Source organism: Citrus sinensis, chromosome 8 (genome assembly GCF_022201045.2).
Source record: "Citrus sinensis cultivar Valencia sweet orange chromosome 8, DVS_A1.0, whole genome shotgun sequence".
Lineage (NCBI taxonomy): Eukaryota > Viridiplantae > Streptophyta > Magnoliopsida > Sapindales > Rutaceae > Citrus > Citrus sinensis.
The window spans coordinates 26,462,120-26,486,441 of NC_068563.1; the positions used below are offsets into that span (position 1 = coordinate 26,462,120).

Sequence of the window (24,322 nt, forward strand, 5' to 3'; positions counted from 1 at the left end):
GGATAAAAGCCGAACCACGTAATTTCTGGTGTCCTGTGTAACTCGGTTGTCTCATTATTTCTCAATTTAACTTTAGTTACATGTCTGCTTCACCCATCAATTTCCTAATATCGAGAATTTAGTAAAGGCTCTATATTTACCCTTTCAATATGATTGCAACATTTTGATAGAGGTATTGAAACTGTTCTCAACGTGTAATTTGAAAAGTTATAAAACTTCTAAAGCTATTGATTTTAATGTTAGAGGGCAAATTAAGTGTGTTTATGACTAACCATCTCTAGAAAAGTATGGCGATCTCAAAAAAGTTTTCAGCTCTTCTCTCTCTTCATATCTCATTTTTTCTCTTGCAATTTGAGCTCGCTCCCTCGTCAACTCCCGATGAACAAATTGAAATTTGCAACTTGGTATACTCTTGATTTTCCGCTTTTTCCCCCCTTTATAGTAAGCTTGGAAATGAAAGTAAAGCTTCGTTACTCGCCATAACAATAAAATGAAATTAAAAAATTAAAGGAAGAATGTTGCTGGATTTTAAGCATTTTTTGCTGCCACTATCTATTTCTCCCAAATCAACGCCGACTGATACCAGCAAAATGAAAGAATTTCTTTATTTTTTTTCCCAATTGTTTATTTTTGATATTCTATTTTCAGATAAATAAGAAAGTTTTGGAATCATAAAGAGGTTCTATAACAATTGGGGAGCATATAAACTTGCAGATTTTCAATTGTCAAATTAGGGAATTTGAAACGATGAAGGGGTTTAATAAGAATCAACTTGTTTTCTTATGTAATTTTATATAATGGTAAACTTATGAATACAAGTAGGGTCTAATAGGGTACTATAGGCAAGGGTTTTAATAGGAAATTAGAAGCGTACCAATAACACCACTCAAAAAAATATTTTTTAAAAAAGTGGTGCGAAAGAGTATATATTTAGATGGGTTCGAATATCATCGTCCTAAATCTAAATGGATCTTCCATGTAGCCCATGGAGGAGTTGGCAACTAATAATCGGCCTATTGTTGTGGCTGTCTATTTGTCCCAATTAATTTAATTAATTGGATACATGAAAAAATGTACGGGAAATGAATTGTACAACCACTTCAACAGCGATACAGCCACTTTATTATAAGCGGACCCATACATATATGGTAACAGATGATTATTATTTCTCAAATGATAGAGACTGCGGGGGTCATAAATTATTTCCTTTGACAGCAGTTTCAATTATTTGATTGCTTTGAGATCAGCATAGTACTTAGATATCCATCCTTCAATGATCTCTATTTCAGTCTCACGTTGCGTGACCAACCAGTCGGGATCACTGCTTTCTTTGGCTCCAAGAATATCCAAGCAGTGAGAGCCTGCAAAATAATTAATATTAATTTTCTCTCAGTAACAACTCACCCGCCCCAGTATTTTAAGGGCATACGCCTGTAACTAGTGAAACATATATCTTTTTTTGTAGCCTTTAGTCTATTCTACTTAAATTGTGTAAATTTGAAAATAATTTTTAAAAACTTAATTACCATTTCCTGCATAAATATGAATGTTGATTGAGTTATAGATCACTTACCATTGATGGTAGGAATGGCGACGACACTATCTGATATGTTCTCCAATACTCTAAAAAGTAAAAAATATAGATAGTATCAAGAGAGCTAGTCATAATTCATAACTAATTTTTATATATAATTACAGGAAGAAATTTAATTTCTTTATAAGCTAATTATTATTATTTTAAAATTTGTTACCCGCCACTGCTGTAAGGATCTCTGAGTCCATTGGAGAAAATAATGTTGCTAGCAAATCTTTGGAGAATCAGTTTTATATCCTGCAATAATTTTTGAAATAGGATTATAATATATTGTTACCTATCACATAAATGTTCCAAAATTAGAAGATAAATAATTTGAAAACAAGAAGTCATTAACTAGTCTCCAAATTGCCTTGAACTGTTAAAAATAAATAGACACCCCCCCGTTTTGGTGAAATGATCACAATCAAGAACTCTCTAATTTTAGATTTGATCATCACATGCACTATTTTTTTTTAATAATAACTTACATAACCTCCATAGTAAGTAGTGACCCAATGAGGCCGCGGGGAGACGCCATACAAGCTCTCGCACCCGTCAATGAAGCTGCTCAGATTGAAAGGAGCAGGTTGGAACATTGTAGTATTGTCAGTGCCAATGGGTATCACCATCTCGCTGCATGTCAGATATTTAAATACACACTGGTCAATATTCTCATTAATTATGATCAACAATTAATTAGCATACGTTTAAGTTTCTTATAAGAAAAAAGAAAAAAAAATACAACAGTAAAAAGGTGATCTCAAATAATTATTATTATTTTTTTGGAAATTTACAACCGTTCACCTGTTTGTTTTGCTTTTTTCAAAAATACATAAACATTTTTTTTCAGCGCGCCACCTGAAGTTTGCTTTTTGTTGCATTCGTCCACTTCCGTCTAATTTCCGTTAGTGAATTTAACGGAATGACCTTTTTACCCCTCAAAATTACAATTTAACCCAAAATAAATAGAAATTGGAGATAAATTGGATGGATTTAATTTTTTTCAAAGGTGGATGCTAGAAATTGGAGGAAAATAATGTTTGTTACTAAATTTAGAAAAATAGTGTTTGTTGCTTGCTAGATTTAGAAAATTTGTATTTACTTTTTCTCTTTCAAAAAAATAAATACAAATTTTCTAAATTTAGCAAGCAACAAACACTATTTTCCTCCAATTTCTAGCATCCACCTTTGAAAAAAATTAAATCCATCCAATTTATCTCCAATTTCTATTTATTTTGGGTTAAATTGTAATTTTGAGGGGTAGAAAGGTCATTTCGTTAACATTCCGTTAAACCCACTAATGGAAATTAGACGGAAGTGGACGAATGCAACAAAAAGCAAACTTCAGGTGGCGCGCTGAAAAAAAAAATGTTTGTGTATTTTTTAAAAAGGCAAAATAAACAGGTGGACGATTGTAAATTTCCCTTATTTTTTTAATACACCCATTAAAGTGAGAACCCAAGACCTAAACTTCAGTAAAGAGACTCCTTAATTATCACGGAAGCTAGACCTATATGCTTCATCACAAATAATCAACTTGTACAAGGAATTATACATTTACTTTTTGGGAATATGATCCTCTACTGAGTTTTTAAATATCTTTTGTCATGTATCATTTAGTAATAATGTATGAGTAAGATTCAACTTCTTTTACTTTTTTATTTATTAATTACCAATCAAAATGAAATTATTTACTCAGGATATGATCAGATCATGAGAGAATCCTGATCCTATTTTTTAACATTGTCTAGCTATTCACAACAGGGGCAAACTAAACGAGATATTAAAAATTTATCAAAAATTCAAGTAAATAAAAGCAAATGAAAGTGCCATTCTCCATTTTGAAAATTCAAAGGCATGTATCATGAGTCCTCGTGGTACACAATATTGTTTGACTGACTCTATGGTGTTTCGTTCTTGTTAATGTCAATTCTTGTCATTCTCACAATTTAATAATTAATAACAGAATTTAACGTTGTCACGCGGTGGCCGATTATCTTGTCAATGTATCATTGCCATTTGTTATGCCTATCCAATTATACAAAAATAACAACAATAATAAATCAATAAATAGTACATAGGTAAGAATTAATATTGAAGGTGACGTGTAATGAGAATTAATGTAAATAAATTACCTGCCATCTCCATCCTACGGTGGTTTCAGTTTCAATAGTGGGTGGATTAACAAAGCATGACATATTTCCTTCGTAAGCAACAACCCCAGCAAATATTTTGCTAAGAATATCATTATCAATGCCTAAAGCTACTCCATCAATGCCACCACAGAGCATGTTAACTGGATACTTTGGTGGCTGATTATATTGAGCCGCATCCGCATACACCAACTCCAAGTAGTCTTCCAGCTCGTATAAATCTTTCAATGGCCTAGTAATCCAATAGAACAAGAGAGTAAACAAAATTAAGTACATGAAAATTATCAGGTGCCGACATTGGTGTTTAATTAGCTGCTAAACTGAGATATATGTTGCTTACAGAAACTCAATGATATTAACTTGGTTCAAACTGGAATAAGGAAAATTATCGACCCCGATTTTTTGTCAAAATTTAATCATTTTTCCTGGCATGAGTTTCAAAACCCATCAAAATCTTCGAACAATATTAAAATAAATTATTATTGTTACTTTCAACATTTTAGTGTCTTTTACTCATATGCTTCTACAAATTTTTGTTGCTCAATAGTAGGTTTAGCAAATCAGGAGTAAAACAGTATTAAAAATAATTTAAAAAAAAATTGAAGGACAACAAAATCTGTTTAACAGCAGGAGGTTTTGATAAATTTGAAAACATGGTGAGAGAAATGATTAATTTACTGAGATTACAGGGGGGGTTTTTTAACTATTTTCCCCACCAGAAAAGTTTTTCATTTTTTTTTCCTTTTCCGAAATTCATCAGTATCAGAAAACCAATGAGAGATATTAGACAAATTAATTTTCAAAAACAAAGCAAAGGACGCACAAATATACTATAAGAGAAACGTTGCCCTACATGTGTATTAATGATTATAAGAAACCAAAAGGATATACATAAAAAGACAGAAGAACTTTGGTATATTACTTGCAAGTTCTGAATTTCTTGCTGAGGATTGAGAGACCATCAGGCTTAGAAGCAACCTTTTCTATCTCTGCCCATGACTTCATTATGGTTTCGTAGCAAGTCTCACTTGCTTCCTGCACAAACCACTAGGAATGGTAAAATGTCGGGTCGGGCTCGGGCTTGGCCAAGCCCTACCCAACCCAATCAAAAAAAACTTGAAACCTGACCCTAAAAAAAATTCGAACACTATTTAGTTAGACGGGTCAACATCGGGTCGGGCCCAATCCGACCCTACCGAAATAGTTAACTCTCTCATTTTCCACCACCATTTCAACCAATTCGACAATTCCTCAACCATTTCAAACACAATTCAATTCCACTTTCCACAACCATTTCAACCAATTCCACAACCATTTCAACCCTACACACAAATCAATTCCAAAATCTAACATGTAAAACACAAAATGCAATTAAATTAAAAACACACAATGTAATTCCACAACCATTTTATCCAAACACAACTCAATTTAACAACCCAACATAAAAAATAAAAAATAAAAAACTCATGTCTTATACAAATAAAAACTCATAAAAACACACAATTTATTTATTTATTTAATAGGGTCAGGTCGGCTTTAAGTCCGACCCTAACTCGGAATTTGTTCGGGCCTGAAAATTTTGACCCTAACCCGACCCTAACCTCAAAAATTCAGGTCAAAGCCCTAAAAATTAGGATCGGATCAATCGAGCCAAAAATAAGGTCAAGCTAAATTGCCAAGCCTACAAACCAGCATGCATTTTTTCAACATCTATCAATTTGATTATGAGGTAACAGAATAGCACATCAAACTTTTCAAGTATATATTACTCTAAAGTCCCTGGTGACAATAGAATAATATCCATTTTGTGGCGTGATGTCATCAAAATACAGAATTGGAGCTGAGGAGGCCAAGGCTCCAAGGGCGACATGCGGATATTTTAGACGAAACCATGTAGCGAGCACTGGGGGGGAAAAAAAGGTTAAAAAAAACTAATCAATAAAAAACCGTTAATAGCGTTCATCTTATATTTTTCGTCTCAAGAATCAGAAGATGATGCATGGCTAGCCAACTTACTTCCTCCATATGATCCCCCGATGACGATCACCGGAGAATGCCTAGCATTAAATTTTTCCTTTATATACAAGAGAATTTCTGCATAGTCCGTTATAGCTTGTTCAGAGTTGAAATAGCCAAGAGTGCTTGCATTTTTCAAGGCTTCTTCTCTTGACCCAAATGGAATTGATTTCCCATAGTATCTATGCTGGAGATAAATAAATTGATTCACTATAAGAAACAATTAATTCATTAATTCGAGCATATCAAATTAAAACTATCTGTATTATGATACCTCAATATATACTAGGAGAGCATTGAATCGAGCGGCGTTATCAGTTAAGAAACCGATGATAGAAATATCACCGTCTAAGGGCCCTTCATTACCGAGATATACAAAGATTGGTGCATTCGCATCAGCACCTGCACCGCCACCCCAGTACTTGAAATTGATAACGTATCTTTGTTGGAAAGTTGAGTAGCTTTCAGGCCTGTAGTTGAAGTGATCAAGTGTCTGGTTGTAGTAAAATGTTTGGAAATCTTCGGAAATTATTGCTGAAAGAATTTCTGGGTTTTGTAAAATTGTTCCTCTGGTTGGACTAAGCCTTGGAATGTTAAACCTTGTGGCAGAAACTTGGAGTGAGGAAATTACCGTGAAAATGTATAGGAGCCATTGAAATGAAGCAATTGAAGAGTGCATGGTATTGGAACTTGATAAAAGAATATTAGTGAGCTTCAATTAATTGGTGGTTGGAAGTTTGCTGCTGGTACATCCTTTTATAAAATGGATTCTTAGTTAGCTTTTGTTTTTTAATTCAATTAATTGGTGGTTGGAAGTTTGCTGCTGGTACATCCTTTTATAAAATGGATTCTTAGGTAGCGTTTGTTTTTTTATCTGAAATCTAAATGTGTCTGAATTTTTTTAAGATCTGAATAGGTCTGATTACGAAAATTTGAATGACATGTTTGTTTTTCTTTTCTAATATCTGAATATAAGTGGTATCTTATTTATTTTTACAATAAGAAAAATCTTAAACTTAATTATTTAACATTTATGTTCTTGTAAATTAAAACAAAAAAAAGAGGATTAGATTTTATAGTTTAGGAAATAAGTTATATTACAAAGATATTTTTGGAATATAAGATTTGCTTGTCATTCATATCTTTTTCCCTTTAGATAAAAGTCACCAAAAATTACTTTTTTTATTCAGATGTGAATGTCTAAAAATCAGACATAAGTTTCAAAAGATAAATAAGCATATTTTAGAAACGTCTGAAATTAATAAAATTTTAGACTTCAAACATTTAACAAACAATCTCTTAGTTTATTAGATTCGTTAATCATTATTGCTATTGTGAACTGCTAACATACAGTATAGCTAATTTTACCAACTTAGACTAAATATAAGATTAATTTGTATGCTATTATTTTGAGATAGAGAAAAGCAAGCAGAAGCAGCAACAAGTGATTCCTTTCACTGCTTATCTTCTTAATTGACCTCTTACAAATATCTGGCCAAACTTATGAGTTAAGCATATGGATGCAACACACCGAAGTTTGTTCTAGGGAATTAAATTTAATGTTGAGCTAAACTTTTTATTAATGTTTTTAAAACATACAATTAGTAGTTATTGAGTTATACAATGGCGGACCTACAACCCTAGAAAAAATATTCAAACCCCTTGTCTTTTGATTAATTTTATATAAGAATAGAGTTTTTACTTTACTTTTATATAAGTCACTAATTAAGTTACCTTTAGGTTTTCATCAAATTTCATAAAACAATAGAGTTTTTATTTTATTTTTAAATATATCCCTAATTCAATTATATTTTTTTCCAACTGAAATTAATTACTTATTTTATAAAATGATTAAATTATATATTTATTGAATAGATTGAAAACATTAGGGGTCTAAAATGTTATTACTACTTTAATTTGTTTTTAAAAATTTTAATTTAGAAAAGTATGTCAATTTAATATAACATTGTCACTAGTATTAAAAATACTAAAAACATATATAATAAAAATTATTAACAATTTCATAAAAATTTTTATCTGAATGTTGAGATTTTATTTATTAGTTACATTAACTAATAAAATAAGTTAGAAAACAAAATTTGAGTATTTTGATCTGATTTTTTAAAGAGAGTCAAAGTGTCTGGCAAATAAATAACGCCACACAAATACATTTTTACTAGGTTAGAGTTTAGTTTATTATTGAAACTCTTGACGACTAATATTTTTATAATTTATAAAGATGAATAACTTTTAATTGTTTAATTTATTTAAGCTTGGTAATTAAGTACTTTTCAAATATAAAGTTCTATTTGTAATTTTTAATTGATTATAATTGCTTGTATTGATTTATTCTAAATTGAAATTCTTAATTGATTTATTAATTCTTATATAATTAGATGTTAATATATGTTGCAATGTTATATTCCATAATTAAAAAATAGTATTTTTATATTTGAATTATCTTTTGTTTTCTAGTCTTTTTGTACAATTATTTTTATTTAAAGTACATATTTATAGGGTTTTTCGTGTCCCCCTTATTTGATGAACTTTTCTTTACTTATGAATAATTATATTCACTTCAAAATATAAATTTTTTAATTTAGCCCAGTGTAATATAAAGTTTTGGGTCCGTCCCTGGAGTTAGAATATAAAACTAATTAAATTTTAAGCGTAAACTATTATACATAAACGCGTGATAAAATATTATGAAGAGTTGTGCACAATATTTTAAAGAGTTGGACTATTGGCACTTCTCCATAATTCTTTTAAAACCCCTCTTCTATTATAAATAAATTTTAGGAAAAATACTCTAATACATCTCACATCTATTCTATCTCACTTCAAACTTTTGTATTTTCTCTCTTTAAAAAAAAAAGAAAAAGAAAGAAAAATTTTTGTATTTTCTCAGCTATCACATTCACACAAGTAATTTTGTTTTCTTAAATTTTCTTCAATTAATAAGACAGTCTATTGATAATAAATAAAACGCATTCTGATAAAATTAACTGACTTTTTACATTATAATCTTAGAGATAATTTATTTTATTTATTGATTTTTATCAAGAAGTTTATCACCGATAAAAATTATTTGTGGGGAGCGAGAAAAAAAATATTAGAAGATTCACAAATTAAATGTGTTTATTTAGAAATAAGGGTAATTTTGACATTAAGTTTAGTATAATTGAAAAGGGAGTTTTAAAAGAATTTCGGAGGAGTGCCAATAGTCCAACTCTATTTTAAATCAACTTATTTTACATTTGTATTCTTCACTAGTACATTACACATTATTTGTGTTTTTTTAATGAGAAGTCGTGTTAAACTAAAAAATAATTTTTCTAAGTCAAGCTTTTTCTAAGTCGTATGAGCAAATCACATTCATAAAGACCGGTACCTTGGAAGTTAGTAACTGTACACTTCGTAGAAGAAATCACAATATTTGACTTTTCTTTCTGCTTTTTTATAATTTGATCCAAGAATACCAACTCAAAAGAGAGAAATATGAGAAGCCAATAAGTTACAGAAATGTCTAGAATTACAAGCTAAATTACAGAAGCAAATTAATGAGTTTATACATTGATGCCCCACAATCCTCATTAGTCATTCCTCGGTGGCCGGCTGGCCTTCTAGATTTTAGCTTCTGATGTATTTTTCAAGGAATCTATAGACCAACATTGGACGTAGTAATGCAAACATTTTATTAAAAGATCTATATAATAATGTGAAGATCGATTGAACTAGATAAGGGTAAGTATATTACACTTTGGTCCTTTGGGTTTGAACTAATATTTAATTGTTCAATTGGTCCGTATGATGTAAAGAATTGCCTAAAATATGTATATCTCGTTACTTCCATAGTTCAAATTATTCTTCTCTTAAGACATATCTGTTGATCATTGCATAAATTTTCAAATTAACAATGAACTTAAATCGTTTATATATTATTTCCTTTTAGTCTTTCCTTTTGTTTTGAGTACAGTTTCTATTATTGGACTGCTTTAAGATCAGCATAGTACTTAGATATCCATCCTTCAATGATCTCTACTTCAGCCTTGCGCTGCATGACCAACCAATCTGGATCACTGTCTTGGTTTGCTCTAAGAATATCCTGGCAGTGAGAACCTGCAAATTATACAATAACTTTGTATCAGTAACAAATCGATATTTATGTACATAATTTTGAATATATATGTAAATATCATTTCAAATATGCATCACCTTCCATTTGCCGTGTGAATGGCAACTACGCTTTCTAATGCATCCTCCAATACCCTACGATATATATAACATGCTTTATTATTAGCCATAATTTATACATATACACTTATAATTATGGTAAGCTCGTTTAGTCCCTATATTTTGAGGTTACCAACCGTTTAGTCCTTATATTTTTTTAAAAGTACCTCAAAAGATCGCTGCAGTTAAATTATTGACACACATGCCTCACTTTTTATTTCTTTTGGCTTACTTTTATAATATTATACTCTTACAATAGTGTTTTTTTACATTAATAAAAAATTTTAAATTGCTAATTTAATCGAAAAATAAAATAGAAACAAAAAGAATATATATATATATAGAACACTTTGCTTAGGAGTTAATATTTTAATTTCTTATTAATGCCCAAAAAAACGGTAATTTAATTTTTTTACAATATTAACTTTTTTTGGATCTTTCACAGAAACTAATATATATTCTTTTGTTTTCATTTTATTTTTACGTTAAATTGATAATTTAATTTTTTTTATTAATGTCTAAATAAAAAGAAATAATATTGTAAGATGGTAATATTGTAAAAACAAGTTAAAAGCAACAAAAAGCAATGGCAGGGATGTCAATAGTTTAATGATAGGAATGAGCTTTGACCCTAGATGATTATCCTTTAGTGAGGGCATCCTCACTTTAAAAGGGAAAATGGCACAAACAAATAAAAAAAAATACATACATACAAACATATAAGTATATAACACTATTTAAAATAAAATAACTTATACGTTAATTACCCGCCACTGCTATAAGGATCTCTGAGCCCGTTTGAGAAAATAATGTTGCTAGCAAATCTTTGGAGAATCAATTTAATATCCTGCATTTATGATTGGAAATGCCTTGTAAATGTCCCGAAATCAGAAATATATACTTAATTTACAAGTAAATTTTAAAAACGGTTCATAAGACCCTTACATAGCCTCCATAATAAGTAGTGACCCAGTGAGGCCGAGGAGAAGAAACACCATACAATTCTTGCAGTCGTCGATGTAGTTGCTTAGATCAAAAGGATCAGGTGGGAACATTTTAGTATTGTCAATGCCTATGGGCATCACCATCTCGCTACATCTCTAATTAAAATTAAAAAACACACCACTCATTATAATGTTGTCATATGTTACGATCAAAATTTGGTACGTGGTTAAGTTTCTATCACACATGCAAATGGATATATAATGACTTCATTTTCTTCATCGATCCAAAGGGTGTGTGATCATATTTAAATCTTGTTTGACCTTCAAGTATACCTGTTCTTGTTCTTGAAGTTATCACTAATGCTTGTTATAACCATAATTTAATAATGACAAAAATGAACCATAATCATCATTATTTTGGAGGTTGTGTTGTCATTTGTCAATGTATCACAGGCAATTTTCTCCTAAATTAAAAGAATGTAAGAATATTGTGATGTTTTGGAATGTAAATTACCTGCCACCTATATCCCACTGTGGTTTCAGATTCATCGATTGGTGGATTAACATAGCATGTCTTATTTCCTTTTGAAGCAACAACGTACCCCAGCAAATATTTTGCTAAGAATATCATTATCAGTGCCTAAAGCTGCCCCATCAATGCCACCACAGAGCATGTTAACATAGCATGTCTTTTTTTTTCTTTTCCGAAATTCATCAGGATCAGTAAACCAATGAGAAATATTTGACAAATTAATTTTCAAAAACAATGCAAAGGACACATAAATATACTATAAGAGAAACGTTGCCCTACATGTATATTAATGATTATGAGAAACCAAAAGGATATACATAAAAAAACAGTAAGAACTTTGGTCTATTACCTGCAAGTTCTGAATTTCTTGCTGAGGATTGAGAGACCATCAGGCTTAGAAGCAACCTTTTCTATCTCTGCCCATGACTTCATTATGGTTTCGTAGCATGTTTCACTTGCTTCCTGCACAAACCACCATGCATCTTTTTCAACATCTGTCAATTTGATTATGAGGTAACACAATAGCACATCAAACTTCTCAAAAGCCAAGAAATGATATTGTTTATGACAGAGGAATATCTTTTATCGGTAATGTTCATGGGTTTGATTCTGATTGGGCTTTGTCTTTGTTTTCCCAAATTTTCTTCCTCATATTTATGTATGTTTATGCATATATTCTCTCCATGGCTGATGACACTTTCTTCTGTCTGGTTACCAGGGAGAAGCCACCAGTGCTCAGCTGATTGGTCAAGCCATTGCCAAAAACCCAGCATTTATTACACTGAGGAAGATTGAAGCAGCTAGAGAAATTGCTCAGACTATCTCGAAGTCGTCCAACAAGGTTTACTTGAATGCAGATGAACTGTTGCTGAACCATCAGGAAATGAAGTTGGATAACAGCCAGTGAGAACAGCCAGTCATGTAGGTTGGATATTACATGAGCCTAAACTTGTTCTAATTGGAATTTTGAGAAAATATTTACAGATATTTAAGTATTTAGTTTTTCTTTTTGTTGAATTTTAATAAAGTAATAGTTTCATTGAATTCTAAATTAAAATAAATTTTATAATCTTCATTTTTGTTTTATACTTTTATTCGCAATGTTAAATTGTGGTTGTGGGGTTTATTCTTGAACATTGTGCTGTGTGTAACATAAGAATAACGATATAGTCACAAACAGTCGTAAAAGGTCTTCGTATAAATTGAGTTGGATGGTGTATTTGTGATTTCATGGATGGTGTTGGAGATGAAATTACTTTGGTGATTGATAAATTATATTGTTTTATCAGAAATTAATTATATACGTTTTTATATATGATTTTCAAGTGTTGTCTATATATCTATATAAAATTTTCACCTAATGCTACTAGAGTTTTACAGGACGGTTCTAACTTAGATTGAAAAACAAAAACAAAACAAAGGGATCGGTTCATTGCATTTGTCAGAAAATTAAGGACAATTGTACAAATGATAACCGGGATCCGATGGTCCGTCATGCGTGATTTACAATTTACAAACCGTATATATTCTCAGCCATGAACTCCAATTCCACTTCACTGTAGCTTGAATTTCCGCAATCCCATTGTTTCTTTTAACTATTTCTAATTTCAGTAGCATGTCTCAATATTGGATACAAACTATTTGTATATGTGGTGATGTGGCATCTCTTATACATATTAAATTATAAGCACTTCACTTTAACCAGAAAAAACAAAATCAATCATCATTGCTTAAAAAATAATAGATAATGATTGGTGATATGACAAATAAGATATAAACTATATATCTCAACTATGTAAGTATAGTATTAATCGTTAAGAGCTTACCGTTGACGGTAGGAAGCGCGATAATACTATCTGATATGTTTTTCAACACCCTACAGTATGAGATTGCACTTGTCAGAGACAATACATATATATACACACACAGATACATATAACATTGAAAAAAGTTTCATATTATGTGAGCTATTTATTTATTTCTTTGATTACCCGCCGGCACTGTAAGGATCTCTGAGTCCATTGGAGAAAATAATGTTGCCAGTAAATCTTTGTAGAGTCAGTTTTATATCCTGCAATTTTTCATAAAAATGCAACAATGCGAAATTAATTATAAGCTGAATAATTTTAAAGCAAGAGGAAATATTTAAGTTATTAAAAAAAATTGCCTTGCGTGTCCTCCATAATAAGTTGTAATCCAGTTAGGTCGAGGAGGGACGCCATACACTTGCTGGCGCTGCTCGATAACTTCAGTTAAATTGAAAAGATTAACTGGCCGTAACATTGTTTTTTCATCTACGGACATGGGACCACCATTTCGGAGCGTGACTATTTATTTACACACATTTATTATATAAGAGTCAGTCTCACATAAATAAAGCTTAATTAATTAATTTAGGTCTACGTTATATTTTAAGCTAGTGAGTATTTTTTCAAGTAATATTATAAAAAAAATTTCGGCAGAAATACTTTGGTCTTTCTTCCAAAATGATTTTATCATTTGAGTTGCCGATAATTTTTTTTTAATACTTTGTTTCATCTCGCCGTTTCTCTCCCGCTATCTCTCAATCTTAATAATTTAAAAAATTAAAAAATTAGTATAAACACATCTTTCTCTCTACGCTACCTTCTTGACATTTAACATTTTCCAACTCAAATAGTTTTTTTAACTCCCTACTTTTCTAGAATTTAAATTATGAGTGACTAGTGAAAGAAAGATTTATGAAAAATAGTCAGTCAAGCAAGGAGACAGGTAGAATTAATGTATATTGAATTACCTACCACGGCCATCCATCATCGGTTTCAGTTCTATTCTTGGGTTTATTGATATAGCATGGGCGATCTCTGATACGGGCTTACCAATCAAATTGGTTACACTGACCATTTTGCCAAGAGAGGAAGAAGGAGCCAAGCCCGTGGACAAGGAGCCCAATAATGATTTTGCAGAAGCAAAACAGCAGCTCAACTCTAGACCTGAGAGAACCAAGAAACAGCCAGGCTGGATGAAGGACTACATCACATGAATCATGACAGCAAGGATGGATGGAGAATTCTTCTTAGCTATTATTTGAATTCTGTTATTATAATTTGGATATTTTACAATTGCCAGCTCATGTTTGTTTTTATCCTTAGAATGCTCTAGAGAAGTCACGAGATATATATCCAAAAAGGAATATTGTGTGAGGCAATATTGATTAATGAAAATTCCTTCTCTTTCTGATCTCTGTCTTATTCTCCTTTTTTTCTTATTCTGGAGCCGTCACTCGCTCAAAGAGTGCTCAATCATTGGTACCTTTTCTGATTTCTAGCAGTAAAGTGTATCATTGGTGCTTTCATTGACTCTTCGCATGGCTGATTCTAATGAGAGCATCACATTAAAGGAACTTAGTGAGAAACTTGACAAAAAAGCCTTATCCTTTCACCAGATGATGCAGCAATTTATGACTGTAGTAGATGCCTGTTTTAATGAATTTCGATCTAAAATACCTGATTCTCCAACAAATGTGGCTAGTTCTTCAAAACAACAACTAGCAGTGCCACCACTTTCATCTATTCCATCCGATGGGCGAGATATCTCTTCTATGGTCAAATCCATGAAGATGGAAGTTCCACGTTTTGATGGTTCTGATCCACACGGCTGGGTATTTCGAGTGGAAGAGTTTTTCGAGTTTCATGGTACTCCAGAACATCAATGCCTCCGTATCGTTTCCTTTCACACGGAGGGTCGAGCAGCAAGCTGGTATCAGTGGATGAAATCCAACAATTTACTCACAACTTGGAAAGAATTTTTGGCTAATTTGAAGTATCGTTTTGCAACTACCCTTTATGATGATCCACAAGGCGAGCTATCTAAACTCACCCAAACCATCAATGTCGTCGAATTTCAATCGACTTTTGAAGAACTCATGAACAAAGTTAATGGTGTCTCCGAACAACTTCTCATCAGTTTTTTCATAACCGGCCTGCAGCAGGACATCATGTGAGAACTTCTCTTTAATCGGCCAGCGGCACTTATGGAAACCTTTGCTATGGCTCAAGCGCTCGAAGCCAAATTTAATGACACTAAACAACACACTCACTCCTGGTCTAAATGGCAGCCACAGTCAACATTTCCTTCCATTACAAACACACAAACCAAAACCGTTCCTTTACCCCTACCTTTCCCTCCAATTTCCTCCACTATAAGTGCTAACCCACCATCATCAAAACCTCCACCACCACACATTAACAATAAAACAAACACTTTACCCGCACTTCTCCCCACTCCAAATTTGCCTATCCGTCGATTGTCCCCTGTTGAGCTACGAGAGATGCGAGAAAGGTCTTTGTTACTCTTGTGACCAGAAGTACAGTTCCAATCACTGTTGCAGTCACCGGTTCTTGTTACTTATCGGAGCTGACAATGATAATTTAGACCCGGCCAATGAAAGGGAACCACTAAACGAGGAAGAATCTGCTGTCACTGGCGATATCTCAAGTCTAAATGCTCTCGTTGGGCAAGCAAATCCTCGTTCCCTTCGTTTACAGGGCAGGATTGGATCCCACGCCTTCCAAGTATTAATCGACAGTGGCAGCACTTATAACTTTATCAAACCATCAGTGGTGGAACGCGCCGGCGTCGAGATTCAGCTAACAACACCGTTTCGCGTCTACATAGGAAATGGTGATTTTTTATTGTGCACTCAATTTTGTCAACAAGTTCAATTAACAATGCAAGGCATGGAGTTTCCAATGGACCTTTTTGTCTTGCCAATCGAGGGAGCTGACATTGTTCTTGGGATACATTGGTTGCAACAATTAGGGAGGGTATCACGTGATTATTTGGTGTTCTCCATGGAATTTTCTTTTAATGGAAAATTGATTATTCTTCAAGGTGAAGTGTCCACATCTCCAACTTTAGTCACTTATAATCAATTTAGCGCACTAGTCCACAGCACCGCGGTTTCAAGTTTTTGTGCTCTTCAACCTTTATCTTCACTGCCAATAGAGTCCTCTCCAAGACAAACACCTCCTTCCCAATTAGAATTTCCAACTGATTTACCACCCCAATTCCGTGACCTTCTCCAACAATATCATCATCTATTTTTATCACCTACAACCCTTCCACCACACAGAATTATAGGCCACAAAATACACCTCCTCCCAAACACTTCCCCTATCAATGTGCGCCCCTACCGATATCCACACTTCCAGAAGAATGAAATGGAGAAACTAATTAAAGAGATGTCTGACCAGGGAATCATAAGACCTAGCCAAAGCTCTTTCTCTTCCCCAGTGCTTTTAGTGAAAAAGAAAGATGGCACGTATCACTTTTGTGTGGATTATCGTGCTCTAAATGCGGTTACAATCCCAGATAAATTTTTGATTCCTACTGTCGACGAACTCTTTGATGAACTTGGCAAGGCTACGATCTTCAGTAAATTAGATTTGAGAGCTGGATACCATAATATTCAGGTCCACTCTCAAGATATTTACAAAACGGCATTTCGGACACATGAAGGCCATTATGAATTTCTTGTTATGTCGTTTGGTTTGACGAATGCACCCTCAACGTTCCAAGCCACTATGAATAAGATATTTGCTGCCTATCTTCGGAAATTTGTGATCGTCTTCTTCGACGACATCTTGGTTTATAGTGCTACCATGGCTGACCATTTAATTCACCTTGAACAGCGATTTGTGCTACTCGCACAGTGTTACAGCAAGGAAAATTGATCCCACAAGTCTTGGTGCAGTGGACAGATAGCTCTCTTGAAAATGCCACTTGGGAAAGTTTTGTAGCTTTTTGTCAACAATATCCTACTTTCAACCTTGAGGACAAGGTTAGTTTCGAAGAGGGAGGGAATGATACGGGCTTGCCAATCAAATTGGATCCATTGACCATTTTGCCAAGAGAGGAAGAAGGAGCCAAGCCCGTGGACAAGGAGCCCAGTAATGATTTTGCAGAAGCAAAACAGTAGCTCAACTCTAGACCTGAGAGAACCAAGAAACAGCCAGGCTGGATGAAGGACTACATCACGTGAACCATGACAGCAAGGATGGATGGATAATTCTTCTTAGCTATTATTTGAATTCTGTTATTATAATTTAGATATTTTACAATTGCCAGCTCATGTTTGTTTTTATCCTTAGAATGCTCTAGAGGAGTCATGAGAAATATATCCAAAAAGGAATATTGTGTAAGGCAATGTTGATTAATGAAAATTCCTTCCCTTTCTGATCTCTGTCTTATTCTCCTTTTTTTCTTATTCTGGAGCCGTCACTCGCTCGAACAGTGCTCAATCATTGGTACCTTTTCTGATTTCTAGCAGTAAAGTGTATCAATCTCCTTTTTGGGCAAAAACACCAGTAGCTATCTTGCAAAGAATATCGTTTCCACACGCTGTTGCTTTGTCGACGATACTACAGACTTTTCAATTGGATTTTCCGGTGGACGTCCGTATTGAGATGTTGAAGTATACATCGCAGACAAGGCATCACTGAGCTCATTTTCGTTTCTCGGGGGACTAACGCAATAAAAGATGGCATCGTATTAAAACTTTAAGCCAGTATAATTGTAAAGTGTTTAGTAAATACTTGCGTAGGATTGTACATGCAAAATTATTTTTGTTGAAAAACTTATGTTACCTGCATTAATTACCAGTTATATTTACCAGATACTTTCTATGTTTTACGATTAAAGTCAAAACACCAGAGTACAGAATAGAGCAAAAGAATCCAAGAAATGAGAGCAAGGAGTACTTTATTATTACGTGCGAGTTTCGAATTGCTTGCTGAGGATTGAAGCACCGTCAGGTAATTCACCAACTCTCTGGATTTCTGCCCACGACTCCAGGATGGTTTGATTTTGATAGCAAGTTTCGCTAGTGTCCTGCACAAAAATCCACATAACTCCTTCTACATGTAAATGAAAAAAAAAAAAGAAAAAAAAATGAACGACAAGAATGAGAAACATCAATCATTGGTGGATTAATTACTCGGTAATTCTTGGTGACAGTAGAATAATATTCGTTGTGTGGTGTGATGTCCTCATAATAAAGCACTGGAGCAGAGGAGGCCAAAGCTCCCAGGGCTATATGGGGATATTTTAGCCGAAACCATGTAGCAAGTTCTGGACCAAAATTATTAAAAAAATAATGTTTCCAATTAATGTCAATGTTTATAAAGAACAAATCAAAAAATGCACCATCCGTGAATAAAAGACAGAAATACTTGTGTGGCACCTCAGTATACGGTACAGCAAGTGGACCCTGCAAATCTTTTTAGTTTTTATTTGGTGGGTTTCACAAAATAAAAAATGGATGGTCCGACTACTGGACCCACTATCGACGACTACTCGGTTATCTGTTATTTGGTTGAATCAAATTGGCTAAGCACATCAGCTCGGCAAGTTTTGGTTGTATCCTAGGCTCACACAAGTTTTTCAGATGGATCTTGTGGCGGCAGCAAATGTGAAGCAACCGGTTTGGTGTTGTGGGATTCACTAAATTTTATATAGAAACTTGTGATTTATCGGACACACCAGGTTGGCATCAGTTGGTAACCACGTCCAAAATGAGCATTTTCATTTGGTGGGTTTCACAAAATTAAAATGGATACCCACTATGGACCACTACTCTGTTATTTGACAGAACCTAATTGATCATGCATACCACCTCTGCGATTTAGGTCTATACTCAACCCACACAATTGACACAAATTGGCTCTTATTTCATTCATTACCTGCAGGTATGAAAAATATTTCAAAGGGTTGTAAGACCATTTGTTTGGCCTGCAACTCTGTCAATTTCAGACCAGGACTGTTTTATTGTGTTGTAACAACTCTCACTAACATCCTGCATCAACCAAACAAGTATGAGTTTAATAAAAATAAATAAATAAAAACTACTCTTAAATGATTCAAAATGTTTGTGACCAATTGAAAACCGAAATTGGATTCTTATTATGAGATGCATTCCGAAATCTAAAAATTACAGAATTGACTTGTTGGTTTTGTTACAAAATTTGGTTAACTTGTTTTAATTTCTTACTCTGAAATCGTTGGCGACAACATGGTATCCGTTTTGTGGTGTGAGGTCATCAAAGTAAAGGATTGGTACCGATGATGCCAATGCTCCGATAGCAATATGAGGGTATTTCAGCCGTAACCATGATGCAAGCACTGGACTTTATGACCAAAATAATAATAATAATAATATAAACAATTTGAAAATTTTAAACAAATTAATTATGCTGGAAGTAACTTTGTATTGTGTGTTACTTACTTCCACCATAAGATCCACCTATAGCAATAACGGGACAATTTTCAGCTGACAGGTTCCTTTTAACATCTGTGATCAGCTGTGCACAATCTGCCAAAGCTTGTGTTGAGCTTAGAAATCCAAGAGTATTTGCATCTTGGAATGCTTCACCAAATGATCCAAGTTACTTAATCATTATCCATTTGCCACCAATTCAAGTCTCCAGGACAAAGCTGTTTTTATTTTGGGGTTTTTCAAGGCATCAAAATCCAGAAAAGTACGCAGATTTGATATGTTATTAGCATTGACCAAGCGGAGACACATTTTGATGACTCTGATGTATAGTTTATATTAATTATTAAATTAAGCCACGTCTAATATATTTCGGCTCTAATGTTAACAGAACATTAGTTTTCTATTACATTTCCGAATTTTATTATACGTTTCAATTAATTTTGTAACATCACCACCATTCAGGAGCTTACGTATGTTGTGACCTGGGGAATGCGACCTCCAGGCCGGAAAAAGTTCAGAGAAAACTAAGATCCTAATGGTGTGTTTGTCACACTACATTATATGAGACTAGCTAATGCAATGCAATCCTATATTTGATAAATTTTCTTATTCACATTAAAATACACCATAATGTGAATAGTTTCACTTTAAACAAACCAAATGGGAGTTGGGTTTGTGCAATACGTCACCGTTAGTATTAGCGTTGTTTATATCTTTAATTAAAATAATAAATAAATAATATATATAATATTAAATATTATGCCATTGATTCGATATCCTGTATATATTCTTCATTCTTGATTACAGCGTTATTTACCAAGTGAGCATTGACATTTTTGGACGCTAGTCTTTAGTATTACCATTGCGCAATGTCTTTTTGCTTTTATACCATCCAGCATTTACAGCTATCATAATATCATGTTATTGAGTATTTTGTTAAAAAAAAAGGGTATTTTAGTTTTAAAAAATAGAGTTGGACTATTGGCACATTTCTAAATACCTCTTGATAAAATTCTTATGACACCCATTTTAACCTCAAAATGACCTTAATTTCTTAATGAATAAATCTCAAAAAAGTTTTCAGCTCTTCTCTCTCTTCATATCTCATTTTTTCTCTTGCAATTTGAGCTCGCTCCCTCGTCAACTCCCGATGAAAAAATTGAAATTTGCAACTTGGTATACTCTTGATTCCCCCCCCCCCCCTTTATAGTAAGCTTGGAAATGAAAGTAAAGCTTCGTTACTCGCCATAACAATAAAATTAAAGTAAGAACGTTGCTGGATTTTAAGCATTTTTTGCTGCCACTATCTATATTTCTCCCAAATCAACGCCGACTGATAGCCAGCAAAATGAAAGAATTTCTTTATTTTTTTTCCCAATTGTTTATTTTTTATATTCTTTTTTCAGATAAATAAGAAAGTTTTGGAATCATAAAGAGGTTCTATAATAATTGGGGAGCCTATAAACTTGCAGATTTTCAATTGTCAAATAAGGGAGTTTGAAACGATGAAGGGGTTTAATAAGAATCAACTTGTTCTCTTATGTAATTTTATATAATGGTCTAATAGGATACTAAAGGTAAGGGTTTTAATAAGAAATTAGAGGCGTACCAATAGCACCACTCAAAAAAATATTTTTTAAAAAAATGATTTAGAAGAGTATTTAGATGGGTTGCAATATCATCATCCTAAATCTAAATGGATCTTCGATGTAACCCATGGAGGAGTTGGCAACTAATAATCGGCCTATTGTTGTGGCTGTCTATTTGTCCCAATTAATTTAATTAATTGGATACATGAAAAATTGTGCGGGAAATTAATTGTACAACCACTTCAACAGCGATACAGCCACTGTATTATAAGCGGACCCACACATAGATGGTAACAGATGATTATTATTTCTCAAATGATAGAGACTGCGGGGTCATAAATTATTTCCTTTGACAGCAGTTTCAATTATTTGATTGCTTTGAGATCAGCATAGTACTTAGATATCCATCCTTCAATGATCTCTATTTCAGTCTCACGTTGCGTGACCAACCAGTCGGGATCACTGCTTTGGTTGGCTCGAAGAATATCCAAGCAATGAGAGCCTGCAAAATAATTAATATTAATTTTCTCTCAGTAACAACTCACCCGCCCCAGTATTTTAAGGGCATACGCCTGTAACTAGTGAAACATTTTTATTTTTTGTAGCCTTTAGTCTATTCTACTTAAATTGTGTAAATTTAAATATAATTTTTAAAAACTTAATTACCATTTCCTGCATAAATATGAATGTTGATTGAGTTATAAATCACTTACCATTGATGGTAGGAATAGCGACGACATTATCTGATATGTTCTCCAATACTCTAAAAAGTAAAAAGTATAAATAGTATCAAGAGCGCTAGTCATAATTCATAACTAATTTTTATATATAATTACAGGAATAAATTTAATTTCTTTATTTGCTAATTATTATTTAATTAAAATTGGTTACCCGCCACTGCTGTAAGGATCTCTGAGTCCATTGGAGAAAATAATGTTGCTAGCAAATCTTTGGAGAATCAGTTTTATATCCTGCAATAATTTTTGAAATAGGATTATAATTTATTGTTACCTATCACATAAATGTTCCAAAATTAGAAGATAAATAATTTGAAAACAAGAAGTCATTAATTAGTCTTCAAATTGCCTTGAACTGTTCAAAATAAATAGACACCCCCTGTTTTGGTGAAATGATCACAGTCAAGAACTCTCTAATTTTAGATTTGATCATCACATGCACTATTTTTTTAATAATAACTTACATAGCCTCCATAGTAAGTAGTGACCCAATGTGGCCGAGGGGAGACGCCATACAAGCTCTCGCACCCGTCAATGAAGCTGCTCAGATTGAAAGGAGTAGGTTGGAACATTGTAGTATTGTCAGTGCCAATGGGCATCACCATCTCGCTGCATCTCTGATATTTAAATACACACTGGTCAATATTCCCATTAATTATGATCAACAATTAATTAGCATACGTTTAAGTTTCTTATAAGAAAAAAGAAAAAAAAAATACAACAGTAAAAAGGTCATCTCAAATAATTATTTTATTTTTTAATACACCCATTAAAGTGAGAACCCAAGACCTAAACTTCAGTAAAGAGGCTCCTTAATTATCACGGAAGCTAGACCTATACGCTCCATCACAAATTATCAACTTGTGCATGAAATTATAGATTTACTTTTTGACTTGTCAAGCTATTCACAACAGGGGCAAACTAAACGAGATATTAAAAATTTGTCAAAAATTCAAGTAAATAAAAGCAAAGGAAAGTGCCATTCTCCATTTTGAAAATTCAAAGGCATGTATCATGAGTCCTCGTGGCACAAAATATTGTTTGACTGACTCTATGGTGTTTCGTTCTTGTTAATGCCAATTCTTGTTATTCCACAATTTAATAATTAATAATAGAATTTAACGTTGTCACGCGGTGGCCGGTCATTATCATTGCCATTTTTTATGCCCATCCAATTATACAAAAATAACAATAATAATAATAATAATAATAATAAAATCAATAAATAGTACATAGGTAAGAATTAATATTGAAGGTGACATGTAATGAGAATTAATGTAATTAAATTACCTGCCATCTCCATCCTACGGTGGTTTCAGTTTCATTAGTGGGTGGATTAACATAGCATGACATATTTCCTTTGTAAGCAACAACACCAGCAAATATTTTGCTTATAATATCAATTCCAAAAGCTGCCCCATCAATGCCGCCACAGACCATGCTTACTGGATAATCTGGAGGATGATTATATTGAGCTGCATGAGCATACATTAATCTCAAGTAGTGCTTGAGCTCATAAGAATCTCCCAAAGGCCTAATACAAAGAAATCAAATATGAAACTTTGTTAATCTATTTTGATCGGGATGCTGAAAAACCAAAAGAAGATAATATTTTAATTACCTGCAAGTTCTGAATTTATTGCTGAGGATTGCGAGACCGTCAGGATGAGAAGCAACTTCATCAATTTTTGACCATGAATTTAGAATTGTTTCGTAGCAAGTTTCACTTGCTTCCTGTAAACGCCGCTTAATGATTAATTAAATACTTAACAGGGAAGAATATATAGAATAAAAATTTGATTTATTACTCTAAAATCCTTGGTGACAACAGAATAATATCCATTCTGTGGAGTGATGTCATCAAAATACAGGATTGGGGCTGAAGAGGCCAAGGCTCCAAGGGCAACATGGGGATATTTTAGCCTAAACCAAGCAGCAAGCACTGGCCGTATATGCCATGACCGGGAAAAAAAAACAATTAATCATTTTTGACGTCATATTTCTCAAAGAACATAAAATAAATCAAATGCATATATATGTGCACGGTCAACTTACTTCCTCCATATGATCCTCCGATGACGATCACCGGAGAATTTGTAGCATTATATTTTTGCTTTATATACAGGAGGATCTCTGCATAGTCTGCTATTGCTTGAGCAGAGTTGAAATAGCCAAGAGTGCTTGCATTTTTCAAAGCTTCTTCTCTTGATCCAAATGGAATTGATTTCCCGTAGTATCTATGCTGGAGATGAATAAATTAACTGTATTATATAAGAAACAATTCATGA

General features: G+C 33.1%; 4 protein-coding genes across 11 annotated transcripts in view; 1 reads left to right on the forward strand and 3 right to left on the reverse strand.

Annotated features, from left to right (window-relative positions):
- Window positions 1–24,322, reverse strand: part of LOC102608706 (uncharacterized) — a 79,244-nt gene that overhangs the window by 54,389 nt on the left and 533 nt on the right. The window contains exons 2-9 of one of the 2 annotated variants that reach the window (XM_052432385.1): window positions 24,090–24,276; window positions 23,843–23,976; window positions 23,656–23,768; window positions 23,325–23,568; window positions 22,499–22,651; window positions 22,189–22,268; window positions 22,011–22,060; window positions 21,434–21,799 (exon numbers count right to left, since the gene is read on the reverse strand). In XM_052432385.1, coding sequence (XP_052288345.1) covers window positions 21,663–21,799; window positions 22,011–22,060; window positions 22,189–22,268; window positions 22,499–22,651; window positions 23,325–23,568; window positions 23,656–23,768; window positions 23,843–23,976; window positions 24,090–24,276 — 1,098 coding nt within the window. In that variant the 3' untranslated portion in view covers window positions 21,434–21,662. Of the gene's footprint in view, window positions 1–21,433; window positions 21,800–22,010; window positions 22,061–22,188; window positions 22,269–22,498; window positions 22,652–23,324; window positions 23,569–23,655; window positions 23,769–23,842; window positions 23,977–24,089; window positions 24,277–24,322 lie in introns of those variants that run through there. The other variant, XM_052432386.1, reaches the window with a different exon arrangement.
- The window catches only part of LOC102621819 (uncharacterized), a 67,768-nt gene that overhangs the window by 36,793 nt on the left and 6,653 nt on the right, over window positions 1–24,322 (reverse strand). Inside the window, exons 6-9 of one of the 6 annotated variants that reach the window (XR_008051115.1) lie at window positions 10,924–11,078; window positions 10,746–10,825; window positions 9,961–10,014; window positions 9,705–9,864 (exon numbers count right to left, since the gene is read on the reverse strand). The exons of 1 other annotated variant lie outside the window; for it this stretch is intronic. The gene's annotated coding sequence lies outside the window, so the exon portion shown is untranslated. Of the gene's footprint in view, window positions 1–9,704; window positions 9,865–9,960; window positions 10,015–10,745; window positions 10,826–10,923; window positions 11,079–24,322 lie in introns of those variants that run through there. 4 more of the 6 variants (XR_008051117.1, XR_008051119.1, XR_008051116.1 and 1 more) reach the window with 4 other exon arrangements.
- On the reverse strand, window positions 1,100–6,488 carry LOC102623244 (uncharacterized). The gene is made up of 9 exons (XM_052432390.1): window positions 6,020–6,488; window positions 5,746–5,932; window positions 5,499–5,632; window positions 4,652–4,764; window positions 3,712–3,961; window positions 2,065–2,235; window positions 1,752–1,831; window positions 1,574–1,623; window positions 1,100–1,361 (listed from the first exon to the last, which is right to left on the reverse strand). The coding sequence occupies exons 1-9, from the start codon at window positions 6,422–6,424 to the stop codon at window positions 1,225–1,227; spliced, it is 1,527 nt and encodes a 508-aa protein (XP_052288350.1). The 5' UTR covers window positions 6,425–6,488; the 3' UTR covers window positions 1,100–1,224.
- Window positions 9,728–12,548, forward strand: LOC112497050 (prohibitin-1, mitochondrial-like). 2 transcript variants are annotated; one of them, XR_008051120.1, is made up of 2 exons: window positions 9,728–9,856; window positions 12,173–12,548. XR_008051120.1 is itself a non-coding variant. In XM_025094465.2 (2 exons), the coding sequence occupies exons 1-2, from the start codon at window positions 12,007–12,009 to the stop codon at window positions 12,359–12,361; spliced, it is 225 nt and encodes a 74-aa protein (XP_024950233.1). In that variant the 5' UTR covers window positions 11,911–12,006; the 3' UTR covers window positions 12,362–12,548. The 2 variants fall into 2 exon arrangements, 1 of the variants encoding a protein (XP_024950233.1); XM_025094465.2 differs by lacking the exon at window positions 9,728–9,856 and adding an exon at window positions 11,911–12,042.

Excerpts from the sequence above, each read along its gene's own strand:
- LOC102623244 (XM_052432390.1), bottom strand. The coding sequence starts at position 6,424 with ATGCACTCTTCAATTGCTTCATTTCAATGGCTCCTATACATTTTCACG. Across the intron at positions 4,765-5,498 it reads TTGTCACCAGGGACTTTAGA|GAAGCAAGTGAGACTTGCTA; the intron begins GTAATATATACT and ends TGGTTTGTGCAG. Across the intron at positions 3,962-4,651 it reads AAGAAATTCAGAACTTGCAA|GCCATTGAAAGATTTATACG; the intron begins GTAATATACCAA and ends TTGGATTACTAG.
- LOC112497050 (XM_025094465.2), top strand. The coding sequence starts at position 12,007 with ATGATATTGTTTATGACAGAGGAATATCTTTTATCG. Across the intron at positions 12,043-12,172 it reads CAGAGGAATATCTTTTATCG|GGAGAAGCCACCAGTGCTCA; the intron begins GTAATGTTCATG and ends TCTGGTTACCAG.